General features: G+C 38.9%; 1 protein-coding gene across 1 annotated transcript; it reads left to right on the top strand.

The window, feature by feature from the left end:
• The first annotated feature begins 1,469 nt into the window (after positions 1 to 1,469).
• On the top strand, positions 1,470 to 17,904 carry PNLIP (pancreatic lipase). The gene is made up of 13 exons (XM_019725151.3): positions 1,470 to 1,577; positions 1,717 to 1,762; positions 2,915 to 3,069; positions 3,700 to 3,822; positions 5,768 to 5,902; positions 6,719 to 6,830; positions 8,054 to 8,173; positions 8,280 to 8,399; positions 8,928 to 9,046; positions 11,468 to 11,597; positions 12,636 to 12,744; positions 13,329 to 13,493; positions 17,782 to 17,904. The coding sequence occupies exons 2-13, from the start codon at positions 1,717 to 1,719 to the stop codon at positions 17,843 to 17,845; spliced, it is 1,398 nt and encodes a 465-aa protein (XP_019580710.3). The 5' UTR covers positions 1,470 to 1,577; the 3' UTR covers positions 17,846 to 17,904.
• Positions 17,905 to 21,505: the final 3,601 nt, after the last annotated feature.

Here is a 21,505-nt window from a genome sequence, read left to right as displayed (position 1 = left end):
GGTTCAGCGAGATTGAATTTAGGGGAAGTCATTCACCCAGAGCTGACCTGATAGACTACTGATTATGTAAAATTCCCTTCTTAGCTTTTATAACAGTTTGGGACATTGAATCTTTCCAAAACATTCTAAAATTTGAACCTATTTTACTTTATAAAATAATTCCCCATGGACGCTAGCCTCTGCCTCAGGATTTGGTTACTTTTGGTCCTAATTCTAAAGACTATGTTAAAGAAAGGTCATCCTAACTATGGATTAAATTTTGTACTACCTAAAATGCCAACTTAGAAGTTTTGTGTAAATGATTTGGTAATTCACACAGAATATGTTTTACTTCATAGTAAACCCAAGAGTAAATATTGGCTCACTAGTTTTTGTTTGTTTGTTTGCTTGTTTTTAGTAAAAAGGGCTTCAGAAAAATCACAGTTTTGTACTGTGAGATTGTGTAGGCAGTTGTTACTATAGCAATTATGCAAAACAAATTGCTTTTCATTTTCATTCCCTCATTTGTTTGTTCATTGATTCAACGGGGATGTGTTAAGAGCCTGCTATGCACCGTCCGTAGAATTCCTTCCTGCGCCTTCTGTCCTGATTTTAACATTACTCTTGCCCAATTTTCTTGAACTTTCCTCATATACAAATAATTGTGTTGCTTTTTTCCATACTCGTAAATTTTGTCAGGGAACTGAATTATTTGACCATTTTTGACCTATAAATGTGGCAATTTCATATGATTCAACCTATATCTGTGATGCTGTCAGGTTAAATGGCTCCAGTCTCTTAGATTTGTGGTATCCCATTACAATCTTTTAAAAATTTATTTTAAGCAATCTATCACCAACTGTAAATATCCCAGTTCTGTTCTATCAAATACTTCTCTTTCAAATTATGTTTCCCAAACCATTTTTTTCTAAGTTGAATTTTATTTTTCTCTCTTATTCATAATTTCATATGATGGTGGGGTCACTGATGTCATCTCTGTGCTCTTAGAAGTACCCCCGATTCCTTTTGTCAGTTCATTTATTCTTTCTCCCATGATATTGTTGAGAAATAAAGTAGTTTTATGGACTATCAAAATAAAATATCAACTGCTTTCCTAAAAGGAATGAATTCTCTTGAAGAATTGCCTCTATTTCACTGTTTTTCAGGGTAAGGTAAGGTTATACAAAAACTGCCTGAGCTGATAAGCTTTTAGTATTTGTTTTCAGGACTGTGAAAGACTATCAAATCAGTGAAAACAGTTTAGTTTCACACGTATCCACAGGCCTGCACAGGGTAATTGTCCATTTAAAAGAGGGCAGACTAGAACCTTCACCAATGGTAATTCTGAGCATTGCATAATCAGATTGGAAAAGCCCTGTTCATAGCTACCCCTTTCTCATCTTCCCTTAAGTACAATGGAAAACTTTACCTACTCTATCAATTTTGGTTTATTTATGATTAAAATTAGAAAAACATCCTTGGAACCTCCTCTCTTTTCATGTCACTTTTCCATGGAACTGCTCAAAAGATAAGGTTTGCCTATAAAAGGACGTTTACGTTCCCTCTGGTTGTGTGCGGAACCTGCCGGAACTGCCACGGTGAGTCCGGAACATGTTTCCAAGCCTAACTTACTAGTGTTTACCCTTTTTCCCCCAAAGGTCTGACAGAACTTGCATTATGCCAATCTTTTAAAAACGTATTTCGCTGGGACTCAATCCTATTTTTAACTTTGTTTAGATGATGCTAATCTGGACCCTTTCGCTGCTGCTGGGAACAGTGGTAGGTAAGTAAATGTATTTCTGTAGTACTCGGGGAGAATCACTGCTCAGTACTTTCCAGAAGAGCTATGATAGCTGAATTCAAGCCACCGAGAGGATAAGCAGTAGAGCAAGAAAGGTGAATGATTGAAAGCTCAAGTACTGGGGCTAAGGTTGTCAGAAAAAAAGCTAAGATCCCAGTTAAATTTGAATTTCAGATGGACAACAAATGTTTGACAATTTAAAAAAAATTTATTGTTTATCTGAAACTCAAATATAACTTGTATTTGTATTTGCTAAATTGAGCAACCATAGCTTGGAGTCAAGTATGGGGTTTGAATCCTATTTCCACCAGCCATGAATGTATTACCCTGAGCAAAATTCTTAACCTCTCTGTGCTTCACTATCTTCATCTGAGAAATGGACACATTCTGCCACTCCTGTCATAGGAGCATTGTGAGACTTAGGTAAGATAGGTCATGAAAATCATCTTACCCAGCACCTGGCCCATAGTAAGATTTCAAGAATGCAGCCCCTACAACAGCTATTGCGCCTGCTCTTACTATTACTCTAGACTTTATCCCCCTCGAGAATCCTTCCTTTGTGTTGTTCTTTTATGGGGTAACATTTAAGCCTAGAGTTGTGGTAAACCATGGACTTTCTATTTGGTCATTTGTGAGTAGTTTCTTCATCACAGGAATCCAGGAGGCCCCTCAACCATAGGTCAGAGACCTAAATACTCAGCCATGTGGAGAAACAAAGTTATTGCATTGGCATGAATCTTAAGCTCTCTACTCAAAGCCTAAAGCCAGAAGATGGCTACAAGGAGTTGAGAGAGTCACCCCCTCTCCCAAGGCCTGGGGACACAAGGCTTCTCCTTTCTTGGGCACCAGGGACTCAAGGAAGACACCTGCGTTGAGAGGCTAAACGGGATCCGGCACAGGAGTGGACAGACATAAGGGGAGTGAGGTGGTCCCATGTGCAAGAAATGAGGCACAGCGGCCGTCTTTAGCTTGGACATTGTCTATTGAAGCTGTTTTGCAGATAGGAATATGTCTGGGTATGTGGAGAAGGAAAATATGCCACTAAATGTAATTTAACTCATATTTTGCCAAAGACCATTAATAAGAGCATTCAGATTAAAGTAATATCCTTGAAACATTTCTGGGTGTTTGCAGGAAAAGAAATCTGTTTCAAACGACTTGGCTGCTTCAGCGATGATGTCCCCTGGGCAGGAATTGTGGAAAGACCGCTCAAAATACTGCCCTGGGGTCCAAAAGATGTCAACACCCGCTTCCTCCTGTACACTAACGAGAACCCAAACGGCTTTCAAGTAAGAGTGCTTATTGCTTTCAGGGCTGGGCTCCATCTGTTTTATGTGATAAGGATACTGAATTTCAAGTCTCCTAAAGAGACTAAATCAGACAGTGGAATTTACATCTTGGTAGATTTTGAGGACCGTGAGCTTAAGTATTATTTTATGTAACTTGTTTATAAAATGTCCATTAACTTGATATTATTCTTATCCTATCTCTATGGTACCATTTAATAAATAATCTAAATATGGAATATATATATATTATTTATACATATATAATCTCCCATTGTATATATTTTTCCAACATAAATATATGTGTGTGTGTGTGTATATATATATATATATATATATATATATATATATATATATATGTATATTACACACACAAACACAGAAACCCTTCCATTGTGCAGGAGCAAGACCCCTACCACCAATATTATAGCAGATGTATTAGCCTGAGTTGAACAACTGCAAAAATGTTGTGAAGTCTGGACAGCAAATCGCTTGGTTGAAATGGGAGAACGCTTACTCACAAAGCTCCCAAGCCGGGCAGTCTTCTCCTACCTACCACCTCCCTCGACATACAAATGATTCTATTAGATACTATAAGAAACTTGGCATTAAACACTTCTGTCCCCTAAATAGGAAATCATTGCAGATGCATCAACCATTGAGGCCTCCAATTTCAAAACGGATAGAAAAACCCGCTTTATTATTCACGGATTCGTAGACAAGGGAGAAGAAAATTGGCTGGCCAACATGTGCAGGGTAAGATGTGGTTATCTCTTAAGGGAAGATTGTTTCCAGAGTGATAATTAGCCATGGGGAAGACATAGGCCCCACCAATCAGGACAAGTACCAGGCACTGTGACCTTGGAGGGGCCTTTGACCTTGCTGTACCTGGGGTCCCAAGGGAGATCCAGGAGGTGGTAGGGGGTGGAGGGCACCTGGCACAGTCAGGGCAACAAAGTTGGCAGGCATTTGGTAGCTGTGGGTAGCGGTTATTCAATAACAAATACAGAGATATTTCAAAATTTAGCAATAGATGTTGCCACACTAATACATGAGTTGCATTTTTATTAGTTTTTAATTTTTCAATAGGTTTTTATTTCTATACAAAAAGCTGAGATAACTCATTTTGCCCAAACTAATGATTTTCCTTTAATTTTCACTTGCTACTCTTTGATCTCCTGTGGTAACGCTACCTAGGAAAGTGGTGTAGGTTTTCATTTCCAGCTTCTGCTGTTTCAGCAGTAGTGAGCTTATTTCCTTTAATTTGCTTCTGGCTATGTGCCCTGTGATAATGAAGAATTAAAAGACAGAAAATCAAATCGAACAAATTTTCTTAGTAACGGCTCGGTAACTGCTCAAGGAACACTGTCATTGATTCCTGTATTTATCAAGCTTCTGTGGTCAGCTGTAGCACAAAGTGGCAGTCACGTCTTCAGGGGAAAAAAGAGAAAAGACCAAGGTTCTTACAAACCTGTTGAATTTCAGACCTGTCTATGACTCAAACCAGAGGCTGACTTGAGACAGCGCCAAGAGGGTTTCTGTTGATCCTCAAGACAGCTAAAATGAGCGGGCTAATTCACTTCACAAATTTAGAAATAATCAGTAAAACCATGATTTGTGTTTTAAAATTACTTAAAGATGATGATTATTGGGAGGGGAGGATAATAATAGATTTCACAGTGAAGAAAAAATAAGTGATTCTCAGCTCAAAAGGAAGGTAGAGTTTTAGAAACGTATATCATTTATTTCTGAGATCACAAAAGCAGATGTATTTTTCTTGCATTCGGTTTGGTTTGACATCATTGCACTCTGATGGAGAAAAGTAGATTAAACTAAAAAGTTAAAGGTCCTAGATTTCAGTTCTGACCATCCTGCACTAACCATGACATTAATACCCCTCTTGGGATTTTTCTATCTATAAAATGAAGGAGTTGTGGATGGTTTCGTTCTTCTCTAATTCTTCTTGGAAAAAAGGTGAGGATATGTATAAACACACAGGCAAACAAACAGAATTCCTGCCAGACCTAACATTCATGAAACTATCATGGACCCCCATCAAACAAGGCTTCCAGTAGCTACCTGGTAGGTTATGCTTACCTGTGAAATAATTCTTCAGTAATATACAATAAAACATGTTTATCCCAAATCTTTGATTAGTTTTCCCATCATGGAAAGGCTTACACGTTTACCTTCAGTGTATTTATTTAAGGGGGTCCTAACATAGCCTTTCATTTATTCATTTACTTATTCATTCAATAAATATTTATTGAGCATCTACTATGTGCCAGAAACTGTTCGAGGCACTAAGGATACAGCAGTGAATGAGGAGACAACGTCCTGGGGTGCATTCTAGTAAGAGATAATGTAGTCTTATGACATTATGATGCTCTAATGAGACAACCCATTGTACCATTTTAAACATTTTTCCCTGAAACAAGTGTCTATGCAACTGTTGCAGTAAAAAAATCCCAAGAATCCAGTTCCCATTATGGCCAGACCTCCAGTTGGGAGCCAGTGTTAAACTTTAAAAGGGATACTATATCCATAACAGACCAGAAGTTTTGTTCATTGCTTTGGGGTCAAAAGCAAGCATGATATTATGTAAGTCCAGGGAGGAATTTATTCTAGTCCTCAAATGTGTTAGTCAGGAATTAGTAAAGATTCTGAATCATTTACCTTTTTATTGTGTCTCTCCCACCAGAACCTGTTTCAGGTAGAAAGTGTGAACTGCATCTGTGTAGACTGGAAAAGTGGCTCCCGAACCGGCTACACCCAGGCCTCACAGAACATCCGGATTGTGGGGGCAGAAGTGGCGTATTTTATTGAAGTTCTTCAGGTAACTTTGTATCACCTGTGGGTTATGTAGATGCCTATGTACATTGAACTCTGGATTCTCTTCCATAAACCAATAATAAATGCTGTAGGCATGGTAATTGCAAAAGACATTTCCCTACTGAGATTTGGCTTTTCCCTTAGTTGAATAAAGTGGGGGGAAAAAAAAAATCTAGATTTGGGCATCACCAATATGCTTATTAGGATCAATAAACTAGCTTTTAAAAAATGTATTATTTAAGCCTCCCTACTATTATTCAAGCCAATCTACCTATTATTCAAGGTAGTTTGTTTCTACTGTGTTCCCCCCAGTATTTCCTTTAATTTCATCAATTATTAAACCAAGTTGATTTGATAATGTCAACCTCAAGATTAAACTAGTTTTGGGTTGGGTATTTTTTTTTCAGAGAAGCACAATGATAGTAAGCTAACCTGATAAATTAACTGAAAACAAAGAAAACGTTAAATTTGAATGTGCTTAAGTGGTTGTTTTCATTATCATTAAATAGCAGAAATTTAATTATTATTATTTTCTAATCCAAATGCTTGCTTCACCACCTCTGGGTAACAATTCCTCATAGCCATCAAAGGTTTTCTCCACGTAGCAAAACAACAAAAGAGAGCCCTCCTCCCACCAGTTTAAATGTTAAACCCACCCCCATTTTCCATAATAACTGGAAAAGAAATTTATGAAGGTCCATGGCTTTGAAGCGGGGGAGTATGTGTTCTTAAAACTCAGGTTTTCAGAGGTGCCCCTTCTGCACCCGTTTTGAATCTTGCAGTATTTGAAAACATTCTGAAGACGTTTTCTTTCTAACAGTCGGAATTTGGGTACTCACCTTCCAACGTCCACATCATTGGCCATAGCCTGGGTTCCCACGCTGCTGGGGAGGCAGGACGGAGAACCAATGGGACCGTTGGACGGATCACAGGTTGGTCAGAACAGTGAAAGCTGCAAAATTAGACTAAATGTCGCCTACATGGATGGAAGCGTGGTGCAGCCCTGCTTTTTACCTCAAGAGACAGGTTTTCACATTTTCTGAATTGGGCCACATGATCAGACATGAGTGTGTCCTGAGGCCTTGTGAATTGTTTATTGATCTTGATTGACAGCCTATGGAGCCCTGCTTAACCTATAAATATTACATGTGACTAACAGGTGAATTAAGAACATCTGGAAGTCTTATGCATATCTATTTTCCCTTTTTCAAGCATTCACAAAAGACAAGTTTTGTGGATAGGCTAAATAGCAGCAACAATAGAATAAATAATAAATAGAATTAAACCCAAAGAGCTCAACAATGTGTAATTAATTATATTCTGCTTCAATTGCAGTTGCTAGCTAGCCCAATTCGCCTTAACCACAGTCATCGGGGGCAGGAGGTCAGGCTTCCCTGCAGCTGCCAGTTTTGCAGGCTGCTAATTAGATAAAATATATTATTTTACAAATCTCAGACTGGGTGCATTTGGCGAATGGAGTTCACACATGGAATACCCAGGTCCTCAAACAACCCTGTAACTTTATAAGAAAGACTTTGCTCTCCTGGATCTGAGCAATGACTAGTTCAGGGAACGGCCGCTTTCCTCTCCCATCTTCCCACTCTGACCTCCAGATTTTCTTTTTAATACTTTAGATAAGTTGGTTACCTTTGGGTTGGTGGAGGTCCCTGGCATGTCTGTTGCTAAAGTGCTGGAGAGACGGTTCTTTCCCATAGGCCGTTAATGTTTACAAGAACCCACTCTGTCAGGCTAACTGTGTGAAGCTGTGGTGACTGTGAAAGTCAAGGTCCTTGCCCTCATGTGAGTTAACAGTACAGTGGGGGCTCTTTTAGCCTGAACAGCTTTCAGCAGTGCAGCGTCTCCCAGAGTCTGTGTCTTTCCATGTAACTGCTGCAAGTGAAGAGTATTGTCCCAGTGACTAAGCATCCATAAGGAGAGCAAAATTCCATGGTTTGAGGAAAATTCGCTTTAATGCAAATAGTAAATTAGACACAGATTACCCTTTCCGCAAATGGTAAGGTTGGGAAGAACCAGTTTATCTCTCTAGGCATAATACCGTGACGACCGCCAATGCTGGCACTTGGGTCTATCACTAATGAAGAAAGGGGAACATGCGTTTACACTGATAGACACTAACATGGCACTTCCTGTTTAGGGTTGGACCCAGCTGAGCCTTGCTTTGAGGGAACACCTGAATTAGTCCGACTGGACCCCAGTGATGCCCTATTTGTGGATGTAATTCACACAGATGCTGCCCCCGTAATCCCCAACATGGGTGAGTTCCTCAATTCATCCTCCTGGAGTGTTTTTTGAGTCTATACATTAGAGTGTTTTGAGTCTATACAATAACATGAACTTTCCCATATTTTAAAATTTCTCAGGGTTTGGAATGAGCCAAACTGTGGGACACCTGGATTTCTTTCCCAATGGAGGAAAAGACATGCCTGGATGTCAGAAGAACATTCTCTCTCAGATTGTTGACATAGATGGGATCTGGGAAGGTAAAACATTATGTGCATGAAGAGGCTTTTCTTGGGGGAAAATTCGTGTTTTGTTTTGCTACATTTGCTAAATATTTTGGTATTGTACAGGTCTCACATTAGCTATAAACAAGGACTTTTAATTGTACCCCCAAGATACAGGCTTTTCATTGGGGAAAGTGGGCATAAGAAGACTGTAGGAAAGAAAATATATTTGTAGTCAACTTTCCAAGGATCTAATTCAGGGAATGCATTAGTAAATTATACTTATATCTATATGGACCAATCTTTTCCTTCTAAAATTATTTTTTCCATTTCAAAAAAAAGGTTATTTTGCCATTAACTTTGGCATAATTATTATAATCTTAAATAGTATTTAACTTCTGCTTTCATCACGAATCATAAGTACACGTCACAAATGATTTGTTCTGTGACTGCCATGAGTTCACACCAATTAGAGAAATCTACTCAACAATTATATGCTGATTGTGACATTAACCTGGAAAAATGAAATCCGTCACTGACGTGGAATCATGTCTGCTTTCAAAGGCTCTCGTGACTTCGTGGCCTGCAACCACTTACGAAGCTACAAGTATTACTCTGACAGTATCCTCAGCCCCGAGGGCTTTGCTGGGTTCCCCTGTGACTCTTACAGCGACTTCACCGCCGTGAGTAGACTCTGTGTTGCATCTGAAGGATTTTGTGACCATCATCTCTCATGACCGATAGGGCTCACTGTCACCCATTTAGTGAATGTTACCATATGACTGCCACATTGCTTTTACTTTTAATCATACAGATTTATTTTAATCATGATAAGGTATTGGAGAACTTTAGAGAAATGGGCTCGTCCATTGAAATGTTCCATGTCTGCCTTGCTCTCTATCACTTCTATATGTATCAAGTAAATGTTCAAATTTGTTTTGGAAATCATTCTAAGTAAAAAAAGAAAGCAATCCATGGACATCTGAGCTATGGCTACAGGATGCTGATAAACATGGAAAACTTGTCTTACATGCTGATCTTATAAAACTATATCATGATGGGCATGTGGATATTTCTGTGCAGTCTCATAATCGCCCAGATTTTTGTTTTGTTTGAGTTTTCATCTTGTTTGGTCTTCTCGCTAGGTCTAAAGATCCAATCTAGGTTAGGGTCTTTAACTGTGCTCTCAAATGACATATCTATTTTTTTAAACTGTTTTCCCTTGCACTATAATTTTTTTCAAATTAAAACATATAACCTATGTCATTTAATAAGTAAAATTTCAAGTAATGTACCAAGCGAAGTCATAATTACCCAGGAAATATACATTAGTGATGAAGAGAGAGAATCTGAATCCTGGTTTCACCTTTAAATTGCTAAAAGATCGGGGGCAAAATGCTTAGCTTCTCTAAGACAGTTTCTTCATTTCTAAATGTAAATAATAATAGTAAACTCCATAGATTTGGTGGGAGGATTTAATAAGATGACATGTTTTAATTGTTTAGCCCAGACGTAAAATATAATAACTAGCATTCAGCAACTGTGTGTGTGTTTGCGGGGGGGAGTGCATATTTTATTGACAGTGCAGCTTGTGTATACACCCAGAACAGCCCCCTCTTTTCTCTGGTCTAGCTTTATTTTTACCTTCTCTCCAAATCCCTGTTCTCTAGGTAATGGGGAAAACAAAGAAGCTTTAGCTTCCATTCAATTATAATTTCGTCTGAACTTAATAATATAAACAGCCCTTTTAGGTGATGCTCAGACACTTTTGTAAGAAAAAAATTCTCAGTCTTGCAGATTTTGCAGCCCTTCTTTCCAAGCTGGTGTTGGGCAAGGTGATGGTGGTGGTGGTCAGCGTGTGTCGGGCAGAGGAGAGAACTTGTGGGTCCGCAGTATTGCTGGGCCCAGGGCAGTGACTGCTGATGAATTGTGGGCGTGTCTACTCTTCTGACTCAGACAATGCCCTCAAAGCTTTGGCCATTCTTCCTCACTGCTCAGTCTCCCCTTACCTTTTACTAGATTCAGGAGTCCACTACTCGCTCTACTGTGGAGCAATGTGATCCCCTTCCATAGCGGCAATTCATCTGCAGGGCTCAGAGTCCACTGTCCCACTCTGTTCCTCCCTTTCTCTCTCTTCTTCCCACAGTTCCTTGGCCTGAAAGAGAGGATTTTCCTATATGAGGTCCATCTTTTCTAGACCCCAACCTCATAGCCAAGCCTTAACAACCAATTGAGGCATTTTCTCTCCACACTGAGAAAATTCTGAGATCTGAATTCTTCACACATTGATGTGTTCTATGTGGGAGCTAAAGGAATTAAGGAAAACCTGACTTTTGAGCCTATTGGTCGCCTATGGGGTCCTACTTCGCATATCAAAAGCTGATTATCACCTGCTCTGCTCTTGCAACCTTTCCAAAATAAACTCTCACCATCTGCAGGCAGATGGATGTCTTGGGGTAACTGGGGCAAAAAAGAAAAGATTAAAACATGTATATAAATATAGATAGATAGATAGATAGATAGATAGATAGATAGATAGATAGATAGATATAGATATATAGAGAGATATATACACATACATATATATATATATATATATGTGTGTATATATATATATATATATATATATATATATATATATAAATTCTCTTTGGGGCGATTTTTACAATATTTTTGTTAGTATTGTTTATTTAACAGCAAAATTGCTGATTTATCATTGTAAATAATGAGATGCATTTTTAACCTTTGCTGAGACACTGTCCTCATTTACCATCAGAACACAATTGGCTTTAGAATATCGATGGTACCCCCCCAAAAATGTACACCTTTTAAGAGATGTTACCTATGTATTCCTTTTTAAAGTTGAACTGAATTACGGTAGCAATGTGTAGTATGCTACACGCTCAAAAAATGCCGTTCATCAAATGAAGGCTAGCGTCAGTCATTGTATTACAGTTTTAATACAGTTTTTTCCTTTCTTAAAATGTGTATCCATTTTTTTGGCACCCTCTGTATTTGAGTTCCAACAACATGTGGGAAAAATATGATAGACGCACTATTAAAAGATAGAACATCCTCCCTCATCATTTGTTTCTATTCCCTAGAACAAGTGCTTCCCCTGTCCAAGTGAAGGCTGCCCACAGATGGGTCATTATGCTGACAGATTTTCTGGGAAAACAAAGGGAGAAAGCCAGACATTTTATCTAAACACTGGTGATGCCAGCAGTTTTGCCCGTAAGTATCTATTTGATTTACCTTCTAGTCTTAATGCTATGGATTTTATCATGTCCAGTGAAATTGTTTTTCTGTACAAAAGTTTTAAGTGCCCCTCCTCAGAGTGGAAAAATACTCAAATGCCATACTCAGCTAATTTGGGTGGCAGAACAGAGTTTGCAGCCTGAACACTCAGTGATACAAAACTCACTTTCTTTGCATTTGATTCTGGTGCTGAATTGAAGAGGCTGTTTCTGCTCCAGCCTCTTCAGATTCACTCAAAATTTTCGCTGAGAAAAATACTGAGATTTTGTACAAGCAGAAAAGTAATCCCGGAGAGAGCTGGCAGAGGTTGTGGGAATGAAAAGAAGTTGACAGATTCAAGAAATATTTATGGCAAAGCATGGGGACAGATTCCAAGTTTCTTTTCTAGGTAATAGAAGAAGAAAACCACTTGTTTGGGCACCAGTGGGGTTAACTGCGTTGTAAAACTAAAGCCAAATTTTATCTCCTCCCCAATATCTCAGGCTAGCTCAACATGGCAAAAACTGGTAGTTTACTATTGACTAGTATCATAAATTGGTTATTATCAATTAATACATTTCCAATGTCAATGGAAAGTTGAATTGTAGAATTTTTCAAATAAATTTAGGCTATGTAGCCAAAAAGATGACAGTAATCTAAAACGTGATGATCTATGAAAATGATGTAAACTGATGAAAATGTTACACTCTACTATTTTTCCACTATGTTTTAACATAAAGTTCTTTTAACATTGAAGAATAAATTGTTAGGGTAAAAAAAATTGAAAGAAAAATATATTACTTTTTCTCTTGATTTGAAATCTAGTGACTTTGGGAAAATTCTGTGCTCTTCCCCTCCCCCAATGTCTACCCTCTGAATATTTAGATAAAGGAATGTCGATGATTATTTGATTAAAAGAACTACCAATATTATATATAAATTATTTAAAATTCAACCGTAGCGGGAGCCAAGTTAGCCTGTTTTCAGTGTATCTTCTCTACAAGCTAACATTTCACAAATTTTCCCCCCATGCAGGTTGGAGGTACAAAGTAACTGTTACTCTGTCTGGAAAGAAGGTTCGAGGACATGTGCTGGTTTCTTTGTTTGGAAGTAAAGGAAACTCTAAGCAGTATGAAATTTTCAAGTGAGTAAAATATAACTCTAATTTTCTTAAATGTTGGAATACTTTGCATATATAATGTATGCTATGGACATCAGAGTTGATTCATTACTCTGTAAGCGTGGAGTACTGCCACATATCATTAAAAGGAAGAGATTTATTTCACCCTTGCACCTTGATACATTTCAGAATTTATTTCTAATTTTTTTTTCTCTGCTATTCCTGAGAAACCCCCTGATGTTTACTTTGGTGCGTGCCATCTGATTTATAAGCAGTGAAATAATTACTCTGTCCACAAAACAACTGGGAAAAGATGGTATAATAATGTCACCCTTTATTAAATTGTGGGAGGACTGTGACCAAATCATGTTTGAGGTTTGATTAAAGTAAGAATGACTTTCAAATAATACGAGTTATTGACGGCAAATGAACTCCCACGGACTTAGAATGCATGTCTGCATTTATTTAGTACGTTAGAATGACAAATGTACTATCAGTCGTCTTACTACAGACGCATCACAAGCTGGTTGCAGAAACAAATATGTGTACATCTATAGGTATATTTATATATGCTCACATGTGTTTTTAATAACTGCTCCACTCCCCAGGGGTTCTCTCAAACCAGACAGTATTCATTCCAATGAAATTGACTCCAATGTGGATGTTGGAGAGTTGGAGAAGGTCAAGTTTGTTTGGTACAACAACGTGATCAACCCAACTCTACCCAGAGTGGGAGCATCCCAGATCACAGTGGAAAGAAATGATGGAAAAGTGTAAGTAAAACAAATCCAGAGAGATGAATAGTTCTAGTCCCACTGATAGTTTACTTTTAAGTTAAATCTCCTCCGTGGTTCCCCTACGTCCCAGCCACAGCTACTTCCTAATACCTTTCGTTTCTTTGGGAGAAAGTATAGAACTTTAGGAAAACAACTTTGATAGATTTGTAGATGAGTGTTGTGTTACCTAATACAAGTTAAGTGTGACGATCAGAATCAGGTTTCATGATCGAAGGTGAAAAGAATGATTTCATGTAGCAGCTGAGCTTTGTGCTATGTGTGTGCTCAATATGTGTATCTTCCCCAGAATTCCTGGGTTCAGCAAATTGCCACTTAAATCATTGGGAAAATACTTAATTTATCAAGGAATACAAATGAGCGGTTCTGTATCCCTGGCCGTCTTAGTGAAGACAAAGGTCAGCCTTGGTTCTAACCAAGACTGAAGTGTGTGTGAGGCAAAAGATTCTTACCCTGGCGAAAAACTAGAGAAAGTGAGATGATGGTGATGGTGATAATTGTAACAATATCAATATTAGTCCAGGGTTTTGAATATAAAGCCAAATTCTGAGGCCCAGTGCCATGCTATGCTTCTCCTGTCCTCATGTTGTTCAGTCCTCATAAAAGCCCAATGAGGAGACTTTTGCTTTTGGCAAAGATGAAGTAACAGTGACTGGATTTACCTTCCCAACTGAAACAACCAAAAATTCAGACAACATACTAAAATAACAATTTCAAGACACTGAACATCAGACAACAGAGGCAAGTGACCCCTGAGAGACAAGAAACAAATAAGACAATTTTTACAATTGTCTCAGCTTACTGCCTGAAGAGCATTTACAGGGTGTTACACAAGGAGGAAAAATTCAGGCAGAGCCCAATGGACTTCCTGCGTTGAGGAGACAGAACTAAGAATCCAAGGCAATTAGATTTCACAGGGCAGAGTACCAGGGAGGCAAGATCTTGAGAGAGCATCTCACAAATCTGGAAAGTTCCCTTGAATATTCAGCAGAGTACTGATCACATGTCAGCACACATGTGTGAGGAAACTAGCCAAGACCAGTGAAATACCCACCTGGAAGATGAGAGAGAACAGTGCCCAGTACTCTTGCAGGGCTGGGAATATTACCTGTTTCCACTAGCCAAACTGGAAAAGCCCAGAAGTGAAGAAAGATTGGGTAGAATATTTAGGAAGGTCTTCCCTCAGTATTGGGAAATAATTATCCTAGATTGAGTAAGACCTGGAAGTTTCTAACTGTTTCCAGATAACTTAACCGCAACCCAGAACAGAGCTCAAGAAAGTTTATAGGAATACAAAATTATCCAGCAGCAAACAGGCTAAAATCCACAATATATGACATTAAATAAAAGTTTCTTGGGTATACAAAAAAATACATGGACAATACAACATATGATGAAGAGAATAATCAACGAATTAAAACCAAACCAGAACTGATACAAATGTTATAATAGCAGACACAGACATTAAAACAGTTCTTAAACTTGAATTCCACTTGTTCAGAACGTCAGTAGAGGCATGGAATATATGGGATAAAGCCCCAAATTGAATTTCTAGAGGTGAGAACTATAATATTTGAAATTAAAAAGTACACTGGATGCAATTAATAGATTAGACATTGCAGAAGAAAAGATTAGTGAACTTGAAGATATAATCGAAAATATCCTAAATGAAAAACAGAGAAAGAAAAAAGAATTTTAAAAATGAAAAGAACACCAGTGAGCAGTGAAATAACTTCAAGAAATATATTATACTTCTCATTGAAAACCCCAAAGGAGGCGAGAGAGAAAATATATTTGAGGAAATAATGGCTCCAAAATTTTCAAACTTAAAAACTATAAACCAGCAGATCCAAGCAATATAACAAGAAACATGAAGAAAACTAACCAACACACATCAAAACCAAATTGCTGAAAACTGGTTATAAAGAGAAAATCTTAAAAGCAGCCAGAGGAAAAAAACACACATTACATGTAGAGGAATAAAGATAATAATTACAGCAAATTTCTCATCAGAAACGATACAAGTGAAAAGACAATGAAACAACATCTTTAAAGTACTGAAAGGAAAAAATTGTTAACCTAGAATTCTATACTCACAAAATATCTTTCAAAGGTGAAGATTAAACAAAGACTTTTCAGACATACCAAAGCTGAAAGCATTTATCACCAGCAGGGCAACATAATGAGAAATGTTAAAAGAAGGTTTTTAGGGAGAGGAAAAATACCAGTTGGAAAAGAATCTACAGAAAGAAATTAAGAGCCTAACAAATAGTAACTACATTGGAAAATACACAAGGTCTTTAATAATCTTTAATAATAATTGACTATTTTAAGGTGATGGCAATATTCAGGGGGTGATAACACACCTATAAGTAAAATATATGATAACAATGCCATAAAGGGTAGAAGGAAAGAAATGGAAATATACTATTGTGATGTATTTATACTCTATGTGTAATTGCTATAATGTCACTTGAAGGTAAAATGTGATAAATTAAAAATATATGGTATAAATTCTAAAGCAACTACTAAAATAATAAAACAAAGAACTATAGCTAATAAGCCCACAAAGGAGATAAGATGGAATTAAAAAATAATAATAATAAGGCATAAAAAGAGGGAAAAAAGACAAAAGATATAGGGAACAAATAGCAAAGTAATAGACTTAAACCTAACCATATTAATAACTGTATTAAATAAAAATGGTCTAAATACAATAATTAGAAGACAGATTGTTGAATTAAATTTTAGAAAATCAACACCCAATTGTATGCTGCCCACATGAAATGCGCTTTAAATATAAAAATACCCATAGATTAAAAGTGAAAGGACAGAAAGAAGTATACCATTAGTTATTAGGGAAATGCAAATTAAAACCACAATGAGCTACTACCATAAACTTATTTAAATGGCTACAATTGAAAAGATTGGCAACACCAAGTATCAGGAAGGATGTGAAGAATCTTAAACTCTCATACACTTTGGATGGGAATATAAAATGATGCAACCATTTTGGAAAATAGTTTAGCAGTTTCTTAAAGAGCCAAACATACATCTGCCACAATTCAGCCATTCCCCTTAGGTATTTACCCAAGGGAAAAGAAAGCATGTGTTTATACGAAGATTTGTATATGAATAGTCATAGCAGCTTTCATTGCAATAGTAAAAACTGGAAATAACCCAACACCCACGAACAGGAGAATGGGTCAACAAATCATGGGCTAGCCACACAATGAAATACTACTCAGCAATGAAAAAGAATGCAACAGCATGCATGAATCTCAAAATAATTATACTGAACAAAATTATCCTGAATGATAGAAGTTAGACAAAAGAGTGCATACATCTTTGATTCCAGTCATATAAAATTCTATACAATTCAAACTAGTCTGTAGTGACAGCAGATTAGTCATTACCTGTGGGGAAGGAAGGTGAAAAGGGATAGGAAGAAACGCTTACAAAGAGCAAAAGGAAAATTTGGGGGGTGATAGATGTGTTTATTCCCTTGACTGTGGTGATGGGAGGTAGGTACTATTATTATGCCCATTTTACAGATAATTGAATGAAAGGTTAGTGTCAGAATTCCTATGCAGGAAATATGACTCCACAAAACAGATTCAGTTCACTTCTAGTCATATATAGATAATGTGTGCCCTTCATTTCCTGTGTCCCTTAGCAGTATTGGTTTTTGACCTTTAGTTTGCCATCTGTGAGTCTGCCAGCCATCAGACCACAGGGAAGGAAATGAAGATGAAGAGAAAAGAGCATTTTTACGTGCCAGGAATTTTACATATGCTTACATATGTTATTAAAGAAAATGAGCCCCAAAGCATCCTAAGTATCGTTCAGTCTTAATGAGTACAATTAGTCATTTCAGTTCAATTATTGAATTAAAATAAGAATCCCTAGCCAGTGTAACACCAGGAGCTCAGGATTTTTACTCTAGCTGATTTCTGGTCATGCTGCCGACCTTACTCTTCCTCAGTTGTGTTGATTGACAGTCTGCCAAGTGTTTAATAGGTGCTTTTAGGGTGTGACAAATGATCCTTCCCTGTCCTTTGAGGTGTCCACTGACACCTCCTCTCCCTGCTATTGCACAGCCAGGAAACAAAATTGAAAAGGAGAGGCCTGTCCTTTAAATAGAAGATGTCTTCCCTCCGCCAATGTCTAGTCTCTGGCACAAGTGTGCTCCTCACTCAAATGGAGGGGAGAGCAGAGGCCATCCTGTGTACCAGAAAGAGTTGACTTCTGGATTTTCTCTCCACAGGTTCAACTTCTGTAGTCATGACACCGTGAGGGAAGACGTTCTACTCACTCTCACCCCATGTTAGAAGCCTGCTGACATGTGACCATTGAATCTTATCGCTAATAAAATCTATTGGTGAAGCAATACCGTCCTTTCTTTCTCATCATGTCCGTTTTTCCAATGAAACTCTTGGATGAGGTGATTGAAATCCAAACTTTGGAGATGGTCTGAAGAACCACAGTGTCTGTTAAATTTTGCTACATATTATGTGACATTTAAGCTTAGAAATATTGTTTTTACTTGATACTAGCATCATATCCATTAGTGATGTCATCCTCATCACTTAAGGCAGACTTTCAGGTCCAAAATGACTCTCTTTTGGTGCGCTCACTTGGGAAGGACACACCTTTGCCTCTTTTTCTATCGTCTTAAAGTTCTATGTCTGCGCCTGTGTCCTTAGACGTCTCAGGAGAGACAACACCTGAGGAGGCGAGGACTGGACACATCTGATGCTCCCTAATTGGTCACCCTGCTCCCAGTGGGGCTCCCCCAGACCCTCTCCTCTCTGCAGCTTCTTTGATTTTCCTAAAGCACAAATCAGTTTCACCCAGTGGTCGCCAGGATAGAATCCACATTCCTTAGGGAGCATTGCAAGATCCCTTGTGGCCTGGTTTTCACCCAGGACTCCTACACCATCTCTCACCACCTTCCTTCTGGACCTCTACATTCTGGCACTGTCCTCCAAAAGGCCTTGAACTCAGATGCTACCAGACCTTTGCACAAATTCTTCCTCTCCCTAGGATGTTCTTCACCCTGTCTTCTTATCTATTTAACTCCTACTGATGGATGAACTTCCTGTCTGTCTAGACATTACTTCTTCCAGGAAGACTTTCTTCACCTTCACTACCCGCTCCCCTTAAGACTGGATTAGCGGCTACCCCACTACGTTCCCACTGTGCCCGGAACTTCTTCCGTCTCAGTACGTAGCTCTCCATATCATCATTGCTTGTTTACTTGCCTGTATATCCCATTTGTAAATTCCTTAAGGGGTTTGCATGTTGTATGTGCCTGGTTCAATTGAATGCAGACTGTGGGAAAGGTTTAGAAAATAGCTTTCTCAGAACACTTCTTTGGAATTAGGGGTCTCTGAGAACCCAGCTTGTACCAATTCTTCCCTGAGAATTCACAAGATTGTTCTCTTACAAGATGACAAGGTATCTGAACATTCTGAACTTGAAATTGAAGGAGAAAACAAGAACAGAACTGATTGGGTGGAGGAAAGCAGCTATTCGTCTCCATCTGGATGTGTGGACATAGCAGATGATGGCTAGAGATCTCATTGTTTATCTTTGTGACCCTCAAGGAATTACACATTGTGAAGACAGGAGAGCTGTCTGGTGGAGATGAAATTGGAGTTTCAGAAGAGATCCACAGATTTGTTTGCATATGAATCCTGCCTTAGGTTCCTGAAGCTGACCGAGATACGAGTTCATTGAATATATTTCAACGGTTATTGTTGTTTGAAAGTCTCACCTAGAAATCTTGTCATCTGGTGTGGAATGAATCCATTGGTCTAGGAGGCTCTAAAGGAGATGCAGTTTAGATCCCATTCTTGCTAAGGGCTTAGTCCAATTATATCCCCCAGGGCATTTAAACAGAAGCCAGTGCATTAGAGTGCATATTGACAAAGAGTTAGGAGTTAGGAGTTAGGAAAGAATATACCCTCAATTGATGTGTGCCCAAGAATGGTGACTCTGAGTGCAATGATAGCTGCTCTCTCTGAATCCCAGGTCTGGATGAGCTGAGCTCCTGTGTTGGTTAGCTACTGCTGCGTAACAAACCACCACCAAACTCAGTGGCTTTAAACTGTAAGCATATATTAGTAATCTCTGGGTTAGTTGGGTACTCTTCTGGTTTTGGCTGGATTCACTTGTGTGTCAGTGGTCAGAGAGAGGTGAGTCAGAAGTGCTGCTAGCCGTAGCTGGGTTTCTCACATACTTGGGGGATAGGTTGGCTTTGAGCTGGTCCAAGATGTCACTGCCATCACATTTCATAACCAAATCAAGTCACACAACTAGTCCAGATTCAAGGGATGGGGAAATAGAGTCCAGGTGTTGCTAGAAGGAGCTGCAAGATCACATTGCAAAGGGCATAGCTATTTGGGAGGAGTGGAAGAACTCTGGCCATTTTCACAATTTATCTATCACCATCTCTAACCTATTTCTCCATCCTGGGAAGCCTGGGGTTGGGGAAGGAACAGGTCAGGTGTCAGGAGGGTTTTCACAGTGATGCGTCAGCCCAGGCTCCAGTCTCTGGCCTTCTTATACTGCCTTTCCCTCATTGCTATCGTCATCAGAAGTGAGGGGACCCTTTTGGTTCCCTTGCTTTTGACTTGCTCCATGACAGCATGTTTCTTATCAAACAACTAATGCCCATGAATTGAGAGTTGCTCCTTTTTATCTTAAAACAACACAACAGTCCTGATCAGAGTTGCTGATCAGGAAATCCAGTCTGCACAGCCATCATTCACTGTTGCTGACTCATGCGAATCAGCTCTTCATTATTTCAGGGAGTAATAAACACAAACAGTACTTTTAAAGACTCTTTACCCTCCACCACCGAGCCACTAACCGTGCACTTTTGTACAAATTTAGCAAAGACAGCTGATATAGAATTGTTATTCTATTGATGTGGAACCACACACCTCTTGCAGGAGCTGACCAACTCACAACTTCAGCTCCATCTCTGGGTGCACAGGGGTGGGTCCCCTCAGCCAGGCCTGCTCAATAGCACCCATCCCCATTGCTAATTAATTCAGGGACAGCTCCTGACATAACCAGGTCAATCGCCTGGTAATTAAGAACACTGAGCTGTGATGCACAAAGCCAGAGAGTCCGTGCAGCAGAATCAGATCCAAGGCAGAGGGGAACTTGGGGCGACCGAAATCTTCAGGATGGCCCCATTTCTAGGGCTTCCCTGGGTCTCATGGTTTAGCAGTTTCATAGATTCCATGAGATGCCCCAATTGTTTTTCAATAAATCTCTCCTTTTTTTAAAATTTAGCTAACTAGAATTGATTTCTCTTGCTTACGACCAAAAGAAGCATAACAGCCCTGTAAAAGGTTACCTGTTTCAAATAGCGAACGGTCTACTTCCCTGTTGTTCTGGGAGTGGTGGGGTGGGGAGAGTAGCCAACATGCACAGACACATGTTAAATGTACAGATCTTTTGCCCCTGAAATTCAACTTTAGGAATTTATCCCACAGATACACCATCCATGTGGAAAGTGCCAAGTATATAAGAATATTCATTAAGGCATTGTGTTCAATAGTAAAGTATTGGAAACAACCACATGTTCAATAGAAGACACATAAACTCTGATCACCTTCAGGTGGTTTCAGCCATTGAACCCCTGAGGCAGGAACCTTTCCCTTGGAGTAGGCATGGAGCCCACAGAAGAACTTGGCCGTAAGGTGAACTGAAGGGGGGGAAAGCATGGGGGCCTTACCCCTGGGCAAACTGTGACACATCGTGTGGTGATTATTTCTCCTAAATCGAATCAGATGTTCATATTCTTCCTCCTTCTCTGAAGAATAACATCTCTTTCATTCTCCTCCTTAAAACTATGCCCTCTCACCTTTCCCAGCCCTGAAACTGAGAATATAATGCTCATGAACTCCATTTATGTGCACCATCATCCTTTCATTAATTCCTAACCACTTCAGTGCCAGGTACAGTTCTAGAAG

Source organism: Rhinolophus sinicus, chromosome 15, assembly GCF_057876585.1.
Source record: "Rhinolophus sinicus isolate RSI-liver-muscle chromosome 15, RSI-T2T, whole genome shotgun sequence".
NCBI lineage: Eukaryota > Metazoa > Chordata > Mammalia > Chiroptera > Rhinolophidae > Rhinolophus > Rhinolophus sinicus.
Note: the sequence above shows the minus strand (reverse complement) of the source record. Positions and strands in the feature narration are given on the sequence as shown.

What these genes read in the sequence shown, in the direction of transcription:
- PNLIP (XM_019725151.3), top strand. Translation starts at nt 1,717, where the DNA reads ATGATGCTAATCTGGACCCTTTCGCTGCTGCTGGGAACAGTGGTAG. An exon ending in CCCCGTAATCCCCAACATGG is followed by an intron (nt 8,174 to 8,279) that starts GTGAGTTCCTCA and finishes AAAATTTCTCAG; the next exon opens with GGTTTGGAATGAGCCAAACT. An exon ending in GAAAGAAATGATGGAAAAGT is followed by an intron (nt 13,494 to 17,781) that starts GTAAGTAAAACA and finishes TTCTCTCCACAG; the next exon opens with GTTCAACTTCTGTAGTCATG.